Source organism: Electrophorus electricus, chromosome 17 (genome assembly GCF_013358815.1).
Source record: "Electrophorus electricus isolate fEleEle1 chromosome 17, fEleEle1.pri, whole genome shotgun sequence".
In the NCBI taxonomy this organism is placed as follows: domain Eukaryota; kingdom Metazoa; phylum Chordata; class Actinopteri; order Gymnotiformes; family Gymnotidae; genus Electrophorus; species Electrophorus electricus.
The window spans coordinates 2,222,826-2,232,825 of NC_049551.1; the positions used below are offsets into that span (position 1 = coordinate 2,222,826).

Here is a 10,000-nt window from a genome sequence, read left to right on the forward strand (position 1 = left end):
ACCTTCCCCATATCACACCTTCACACGACTCTTCTGGTACCCACTCAGCAATTACAGCATTTAAAAAATGCCCTACACATCTGTAAAGGCTGATGCCACATTAATGAACTCTTTGATGAGGTCGGTGATGAGTCGTGCACAGCTGAGGAGACTAACGATCATGGACAATTACCGCCTCCTTGCTGCTCTCTAATTGAGTTTGACTGCTGCACCTCCTTTGTAAAACACTTGAGTGGACGTCAGTGGACAGACTGATATTATACCCAGCACAGCTAGAATCGCCTCCCAGCCAATCAAAGCACAGAGAGGGCTAGAATCACCTACCAGACAATCACGGCTCAGAGTGCTAGAATTACCTCCCAGCCAATCACAGCACAGAGAGGGCTAGAATCACCTTCCAACCAAACACAGATCAGAGAGGGCTAAAATCACCTCCCAGCCAATCACGGCTCAGAGTGCTAGAATCACCTCCCAGCCAATCACAGCACAGAGAGGGCTAGAATCACCTCCCAACCAAACACAGATCAGAGAGGGCTACAATCACCTCCCAGCCAATCATGGCACAGAGAGGGCTAGAATCACCTCCCAGAAGGAGTGAGGATATACACAGGCAAGGAGTTCCACACATTTACATTTACAGCACTTCCTGGGCTGAGCAGCACAGGCCACGCCTACTCACCGTGCCATGCCTGTTTTTGAGGTTTTTTTTCTTGCGGCCTTGTGTCCGGCCCAGACAGGGCCGGTTCTCTTGGTCTGAGTGGCGCTGCTGGCTGTGGTGGAGGTGGCGGCTCTTCCGCGGGTCCACGCTCAGCCCGTTAGGAACCCGGCCGGCTCGCTTCTTCTGTAACTTCTCATCCTGGGTCTCGGTCCGGTCATGAGGCTTCAGAGACATGTCCCTCTGAGAGAGAGAGAGGGGGAGAGAGAGAGAGAGGGGGGGAGAGAGAGAGAGGAGGAGAGAGAGAGAGAGGGGGAGAGGAGGAAAGAGGGGGGGGGGTTGAGAAGAAAAGCTATTCAGTAAAATCCAGGATTCGTTAAGTTGTTAGTTCAGCGAGGGCACAGGGTCTCTCATTCAGGTTACACAGAGTGTGATCTCGCAAAAACTACATACCACAAACCACTAGACAAACACATACTTCCAAAACTTCTGTAAACCAGTAGCACAGAGAGTTAGTTAACCTTCAGAAACAGCAGTCGAGAGATCAACACAGAGCTCCTATCACACACACACATTTTTCTTCTTCACAGAGAAGAGTGCAAGATCGATATAGCAGCGTCTCTCTCTCTGTAGGGACCCGCTGTCTACACCAGCCTCTCCCTGTAGACCTTCTGCCTGTAGACCTTCTGCCTGTAGACCTCCCTGTAGACATCATCAGATGTATCACTTCCTACAGGGTTTCTTTCAGCAACACCTTACGTTAAAACAACACACTGAATGATGAGAGAAAAACTGCACTATGGCTGCCACCATTTCCCAGCATCCCTTGCTTCTCCCTCGGATGCTTTCCTTTGCCCCTGCGCTCCATTTTCATGGTGCTGTTTTCCTGTTTCATGAAACTTCAAGGAAATTTGTCCCACAAAACCAGACTGCAATAAAAGCAGAGGGCAAAGCTACTCTGGGATCAAGGGCAGAGAGTAGCCAATTACTGACCAATCTGTGTGTGTGTGTGTGTGTGTATGTGTGCATGTGAGTGTGTGTGTGTGTATGTGTGCGTGTGTGTGTGTGTGTGTGTGTGTGCGCGCATGTGTGTGTGTGTGTGTGTGTGCGAGGGCGTGTGTGTGTGTGTGTGTGTGCGTGTGTGAGTGTGTGTGTAAAATCTCCTTTACTATAATGATTTCAGAGGGCGTCCTGGCTTTAGTTCAATCAAAAGCTTTACAAGGACTTTATTTTCCTCAAACACAAAAGCTTGTTTACTAATTGCTCTGCACATGCGCACGCGCACACACACACACACACACACCCACACCCACACACACCCAGAGTTGTAGAGGGTGTTTTATCCACACACACACACACCCAGCACTGTAGTGGGTGTTATATCCATGCACTGGTCCAGGCTCCTAACAAACGGCTTGTTCTCAGCATGTCCACGCCCTCCCTGGACCAGCTGTCTTGCACATTTTCACCATCAGCCAGGCGCTTAGCACACCGCAAAGCCACAGTGTGCAAATAAATCTTACACTTTGTGCGGACTGTGCGTGTGTGTGTGTGTGTGTGTGTGTGTGTGTGTGCATACGCCTATAAGAAGCTTTTATCCTCAAGGACTGCTATCATTCACCTCTGAATCAGGTCACATGCTTCAGAGAGACGTTTCAAGTCTTTTCCCACGCCAGAAGTGCCTCACTCTAAGCAGACCTGGTGAACTGCCACATGGGTAATAACACGACATGGAGCTAAGACTTTATAGGGCACTAGAACTCTCACACACACTCTAAATAGACCAAGATGTAGGCAGCTGTTTAGACATTAATATGTAATATGAAGAGTTTCATTTCAAAATTCATCATACGCTGCTCGATGAAAGCGATGAAAGTGCTAATTGGGAGAAGAGAGTTCCTGGCGTAAGTGTAAGATTTGCTGCAGATCAGTCCTAAGTGTGATGCGTTGTGAAGAGCCATCTCTGCTCCTTAAGAACAAGTTGTGTTACCTGTTTCCATTTGGATAATTAAAATAACTGAATATTTTAACTCTGTTCACCCAGCCAGTGATGCCAGTGTTTCTGTCAGGGACGTGTCTGACTGCTCCCAGCTCCTGGGTTTCTCTGTGTTTCTCTCACAGGGTTTCTGTGTTCTGTGTCTGGTTCTGAACACCTGGTATTTCCCTCTTTCTCCCTTCCTCTACTCACCATGTCTTCCTCTCTGTACAGCTGATTTTTCATGTGTCTCGGCAGGTTTGTGGGACCGCAGACATTTAGCGTTCATCACCTCTGCTATGGCTGCTGCTAAGGTAGCTTACCGCTCCTCCCAGCTCCGAGTAAAGTGTCTTTCAGCATTCATTTCTCTGCTTGTCCTGTTTCTCAGGACCCGAAGACCTCAGCTTCTCATTTCTCATAGACAGACCCACTGCTATGGTACAATATTTCCAAACTAACCCTAACCCAGCAGCTGAGGTGACAAGCTCGATCTTTAACAGTCAGTTACGGAGCAGGTCCATCTGTGCAGGAGGAAGGATCTGCAGTGCTCTCGCTCACACTCCGTCACGCATGCGCGCTCACATGCCACCGTTGTGGTAATGTGTGCTTTTCTCAAGCTTCTCCTGATGAGCAGGAAGTATCGTGTTTCCACAAACAACGCAACACGGTTGTGCAAAACACTGACGAAACTCCGATCAAAAGCACTTCAAATAAACATTAGAAGTAAATGTTCTCATCGCACTCAGGGGACACACTCCGCTACACAGATCCTGAAGCAGCGTCCCTCCCAAGAGCCTGTCTGGCTTTTTAAAGACTTCTCTATTTCTGTTCTGTTTCTGCTCCCTCATTCCCCCTGCCCCTCTCACACACACACACACGTAATCCACTCCTTCAAATGCGGATAAAGTTAGGGCTTCCAGACTACACAAGACAGATGGTTTTGAGCCTTTAGGTGATGAGATTGCCAAAAAATCATGTCCAGACAGGCAAACAGCCAAAGAGGCAGGGTGTTTAAGTACAGAGAGACAGGAAGCACCTACAGCAAATACACAAAGTGACCGAGACAAACCCAAGACAGAGAGACGTAATATACCAAGACAACAGGACAAGAAAAGACATCTGCACATCAGTCTGAGTAGTACAGATAAACCCGGTGGGATAGACCTCATCTCTCTACTGCTATACTAACCGCTGTTAAACACAGAATATTGAATTAGTGTGATAGAGCTAGTGTGATAGACCTAGTGTGATAGAGCTAGTGTAACAGGGCTAGTGTGATAGACCTAGTGTGATAGACCTAGTGTGATAGAGCTAGTGTGATAGACCTAGTGTGATAATGATAGACCTAGTGTGATAGAGCTAGTGTAACAGATCTGGTGTGATAGACCTAGTGTGATAATGATAGAGCTAGTGTGATAGACCTAGTGTGATAGACCTAGTGTAACAGGGCTAGTGTGATAGACCTAGTGTGATAGAGCTAGTGTAACAGGGCTAGTGTGATAGACCTAGTGTGATAGAGCTAGTGTGATAGACCTAGTGTGATAATGATAGACCTAGTGTGATAGAGCTAGTGTAACAGATCTTGTGTGATAGACCTAGTGTAATAGAGCTAGTGTGATAGACCTAGTGTGATAGACCTAGTGTAACAGGGCTAGTGTGATAGACCTAGTGTGATAGAGCTAGTGTAACAGGGCTAGTGTGATAGACCTAGTGTGATAGAGCTAGTGTGATAGACCTAGTGTGATAATGATAGACCTAGTGTGATAGAGCTAGTGTAACAGATCTTGTGTGATAGACCTAGTGTAATAGAGCTAGTGTGATAGACCTAGTGTGATAGACCTAGTGTAACAGGGCTAGTGTGATAGAGCTAGTGTAACAGGGCTAGTGTGATAGACCTAGTGTGATAGAGCTAGTGTGATAGACCTAGTGTAATAGACCTAGTGTAACAGAGCTAGTGTGATAGACCTAATGTGACAGAGCTAGTGTGATAGAGCTAGTGTGACAGAGCTAGTATGACAGACCTAGTGTGATAGAGCTAGTGTGATAGACCTAGTGTGGTAGACCTAGTGTAACAGAGCTAGTGTGATAGACCTAATGTGACAGAGCTAGTGTGATAGAGCTAGTGTGACAGAGCTAGTATGACAGACCTAGTGTGATAGAGCTAGTGTGATAGAGCTAGTGTGAAAGACCTAGTGTGACACAGCTAGTGTGATAGTGCTAGTGTGACACAGCTAGTGTGATAGACCTAGTGTGACAAAGCTAGGTTAGACATCTTTACAAAAATTCAACTTTACAAAAATACGTTTAAAACCCATTTTTAGAAATACATCTTCTGAAATCAGTCATGCTGACAGCCTTGTAGAGCCTGGGATGTGCTGGCTCTCTTCAGCCAATCAAAGCTCTGAAGAGCCTGGGATATGCTGGCTCTCTCCAGCCAATCACCTCTTTCTGTGTCACTAATGGTGCTCCACTGATGGCAGAACAGGGAGGTGAGCGAATCAAGGAACATGGCCGAGGGTCAAGCCCCGCCCACTCCCCCAGCCTGTACTCTCCTTCAACAACAAACAAACAATAATAAACAAATACCATACAAATAATAATAAACAAAGAACATCCAAACAATAATAAACAAATAATATATAAATAATAATAAACAAATAATGCATGACCGGAAAGCTCAATCTACAATTAAATATCCTGAGATCCTAAAAACGCTCAACTGACACTGTCGTAAAAAAAAAACCCAAAACAAAACAAAAAAATGCCAAACACCACATGGCCAAGCTCCCAACCCCAAAGCTACCTCGCGTCTGATAGTGTGTGCTGTAGCTCGGGTTTCCCCCTCTGATATTGTGCTAAGTGTTCTGTCACTAAACCTCCGTCATGAGAATACTGTATAACACTGGGTTTAATACCGATGGGTTTTGCTGTACCGTTGGAAAACACTGACCCAAGGACCTCGTCCTTTATGGGAGGGCGATATAAATGATGTGTGTTCTTACCACAGAAGGGCAGAGTAATAATTCACCTCTAATTACATCCATGCTAGACAAAAGGACAAACGTAGAGCTGGATGAATGGAGGTCTGCCAATTTTAAAAATGACAAATATGTGAAGTTATTCAACCTCCTAAATGCAAAAATGTGGGGAAACGATGAAACCTCTATAGTCATTTGTAAAATGCAATGACTTCCCAACAGATAGGATGAGTGACCGCGTTTTTCACAGGTACTCCAGGCCATACAGTGTATGTGTTGTCTATTTAGGCGACATTCCAATATGGACTATGTCAAAAATATCCAATATTTACTGCACATTTACTGATCATATTCCAATATGCAGTCTAACAACTGAAAGAAACAAAAAAATCACTTTGGTTGGGAAAAAAATGTAGTTTGTGATCAAAACTCTTTTGCAACCCCTCTGAATTATGAAATATGAAGTTAAATAAATAAAAAACACATAATGTTCTCAGTTCTTTTGTGAGAGCACAGTGACCATTCTCAGATGTTCCTGAGGAAATGTTTTGTGTTATGCTCTGAAAACTCGGCCATTCACACAGCCGCATCACCATATGCGATGACGTCATACTGAAAACTCGGCCATTCACACAGCCGCATCACCGTACGTGATGATGTCATACTGAAAACTCGGCCACTCGCACAGACAAATCGCCGCTCAAGATGATGTCATACTGGGGCATCGTGGAATCACACACACTAAGTCAAGCTCTGAGCTCTGGGTTTTCTGTAATAGTTACGTTAACTGAATCAAAGCTGACCATGTCAATGTGTGTATGAGGATATAGTACAGGACATGTCTACAAGTAATCAAAAATGCTCAAGTGTCAAAACGCTGATTTTAAAACGCGGGATAAAAGTGGTTTAATAGTGGAGTGTTCAAAGGTAAAGTGTGATGCAAGATTTAACCAACTCGAGTTTTTCAGAGGTTTGCAGGGCAGGGTCAGACAGCCTTCTAGCTGCTCTGTCACTATGATGACAGCTTCTGCGCGTGTGTGCTCCGTTTTGGTTTTGTTTCTGGTCCCACCTCTTATTGTCTTCAGGTGTTTCCCGCTGTTGCTGTATTCTTCTTGGTTGTTGTTCTGCGTTATGGCTAACTGCCTCCCTGCCTTCGCAGTTACCAAGTTTTGCTCGTTTACCTGTTTCGTGTTTAGTTCTGTCTTGTTTCAATTGCATGTTCTTTTTCCAGAGTTTATGATGTATTCCGTTTCAGTTTCCATGCCTGATCTGGTTTACCGACCCTGGATTTGCACCCGGTAAACATCACTTTGCACAACATCCTCCCTTCATGTCATTCTGATTTCTACAGTAGCCAAAATGATTTGTCATTTCTGACAAATTCACAGTGCTATGTCCAACATTGCTTCAAGAATACCACAAACATCCTTGTGGTGGAAATATAAAAAAGTTGTCTAAGAACACCACCCACTCAGGTGGCATGTGTCTGAGTCAGGTCCTACATGTGTGTAAGTCACTACTCCACCTTCACAAACACCAACAGCTGTTTGCTCGGGGGTTCATGAAAACAACCAAAGAAGGCACTAAGTCAGAAGCATCCTGGCAGTCAGTGGTGTGTGACACACAACGTCCTGGAGTTGCACTGCAGTGCCTCTGCCCTCTCTCCCTCTAACACTCTCTCTCCCCCAACACTCTCTCTCTCCCTCTAACACTCTCTCTCCCCCAACACTCTCTCTCTCCCTCTAACACTCTCTCTCTCCCTCTAACACTCTCTCTCCCCCAACTCTCTCTCTCTCCCTCTAACACTCTCTCTCCCCCAACACTCTCTCTCTCCCTCTAACACTCTCTCTCTCCCTCTAACACTCTCTCTCCCCCAACACTCTCTCTCTCCCTCTAACTCTCTCTCTCTCTCCCCCAACACTCTCTCTCTCCCTCTAACACTCTCTCTCTCTCCCCAACACTCTCTCTCTCTCTAACACTCTCTCTCTCCCCAACACTCTCTCTCTCCCCAACACTCTCTCTCTCCCTCTAACACTCTCTCTCTCCCTCTAACACTCTCTCTCTCCCTCTAACATTCTCTCGCTAACACACTCTCTCTCCCTCTAACACTCTCTCTCTCCCCCAACACTCTCTCTCTCCCTCTAACACTCTCTCTCTCCCCCAACACTCTCTCTCTCTAACACTCTCTCTCTCCCTCTAACACTCTCTCTCTCCCTCTAACACTCTCTCTCTCCCCCAACACTCTCTCTCTCCCTCTAACTCTCTCTCTCTCCCTCTAACACTCTCTCTCTCCCCCAACACTCTCTCTCTCCCTCTAACACTCTCTCTCTCCCTCTAACACTCTCTCTCCCCCAACACTCTCTCTCTCCCTCTAACACTCTCTCTCCCTCTAACACTCTCTCTCCCCAACACTCTCTCTCCCTCTAACACTCTCTCTCCCCAACACTCTCTCTCTCCCTCTAACACTCTCTCTCTCCCCCAACACTCTCTCTCTCCCTCTAACACTCTCTCTCCCCAACACTCTCTCTCTCCCCAACACTCTCTCTCTCCCTCTAACACTCTCTCTCTCCCTCTAACACTCTCTCTCTCTCCCCAACAGTCTCTCTCTCCCTCTAACACTCTCTCTCTCCCCAACACTCTCTCTCTCCCTCTAACACTCTCTCTCTCCCTCTAACACTCTCTCTCTCCCCCAACATTCTCTCTCTCTCTCTCTCTCTGTGCCTCCCCCTGAGTCTCTGTGGTTCACAGCAGTAAAGGAGGAGTTGAGGAGTGGCTGAACACTTCCAGACCAGATGGGAAACACCTATTACTTTTGCTCTCTCTCTCTCTCTCTCTCTCTCTCTCTCTCTCTCTCTCTCTCTCTCTCTCTCTCTCTCTCTCTCTCTCTCTCTCTCTCTCTCTCTCTCTCTCTCTCTCTCTCTCTCTCTCTCTCTCTCTCTCTCTTATGTGAGACTAATTGCAGCTGACCTGATCTTCCGCCTTACAGATAGGAGTTTGACTAATAGCATTTGAACAAAAGCAGTTTCTCACTCTCTGGGCTCTTCAGCGAAGCGCTAACACACACACACACACACACACACAGCACGAAAGTACAGATGTTTTCAGTTGTTTCTCTTCATTTTTTCCTTAATGTTCAGTAATCCATAAACACACAGACACCTGTTAGGTGCACTTAAGCGGAACCGTAGCATGAGGTTTTCCGCGCGTTTACCTCCGCGTACACGCTGGCAGACGGGCGAGAGAGTTCGTGGGCGGGGAGATTGACATCGTTTCCCACCCACCACCCTCCCCCAATAAGCCTTCTCACTCTCCCTCCATCATCAGCCACTTGACACGCCCTCTCCGTCACACACAGCCCGACACTCCTTTCTCAGGACGCCAGGGCTAGTGTGGCAGGCACAGAAGGTTGCTTAGCAACAAGGTAGAGGAAGCAGTCGATTAAAATGGTGCTGACAGAGTCAGGCTGACGGTCACGTCAAACCCAGGGAGAGATTAAAAATAACAAACAAGTGTAGTACAGAGTTGCTTGCCTGATACCTCAGTCACACCTGACATTCAATACACTGATTTAAAAAAGCAAAAATGAAGACAGATAATCAAATCAAAATAATCATGCACTGGGTATTTGGGAAACATCACACAGCGTCTCTGAGGTGATGTTTGTCTGTATGGTAGCAGAGACAGCTAACGTCCCGTCACACAGGAATCAACACTGCTCAGGAACACAGAGTTATGGGACAGAGATATCAGTCTGGGCTCCTGGTGAACCACGTCTAGTCACTTGATTCCAGTACCTCAGACAGCACGGCTCAGAATATTCCCATAATGCACTTCGACTTTACGCCTGCCCATCAAAACACTTCTCCTCCATCACCTCTCAGTCCACGTGCATGTCCAGCACCAGAACTCCATAACATGCCTTAGAGTGGTATTCCTTCTGCTTCTCTCACTCTCTCCATCTCAGTAACACACACACACACACACACACACACACACACACACTAACGCACGCACTCACGCACACACACACACACACACACAGCATTCCTAAATGCAATAAACACTTCCCCATCACTCACAGAAGTGACGCATGTCAGCCTCGCAACCTATCCAGGTGCTTATTAGAGATGGAGTGATGAACTCTCCGTTATCTGTAAGCAGAAATATCAACATACCAGCATCTCATATCACCACCTCACCTCACCTCACGAGAGGCTCTAGAACATAATGATGTCATAAAGTCTAGAACATAAGGGATTATGTCATGAAATATAGAATACATTTACAATTATCTGACACTTTTATTCAAAGCAACTTACAATTATGACTGAACACAACTTGAGCAGATGAGGGTTAAGGGTCTTGTTCAGGGGCTCAACAGTGGCAACCTGG

At 46.3% G+C, this 10,000-nt stretch overlaps 1 protein-coding gene across 6 annotated transcripts in view; it reads right to left on the reverse strand.

Moving 5' to 3' along the window:
- The window catches only part of auts2a (activator of transcription and developmental regulator AUTS2 a), a 320,293-nt gene that overhangs the window by 262,372 nt on the left and 47,921 nt on the right, over window positions 1–10,000 (reverse strand). For 5 of the 6 annotated variants that reach the window (XM_035535462.1, XM_035535460.1, XM_035535459.1 and 2 more), the window contains exon 3: window positions 680–898. In XM_035535462.1, the coding sequence (XP_035391355.1) occupies window positions 680–898 (219 nt within the window). Of the gene's footprint in view, window positions 1–679; window positions 899–2,843; window positions 3,158–10,000 lie in introns of those variants that run through there. The other variant, XM_035535461.1, reaches the window with a different exon arrangement.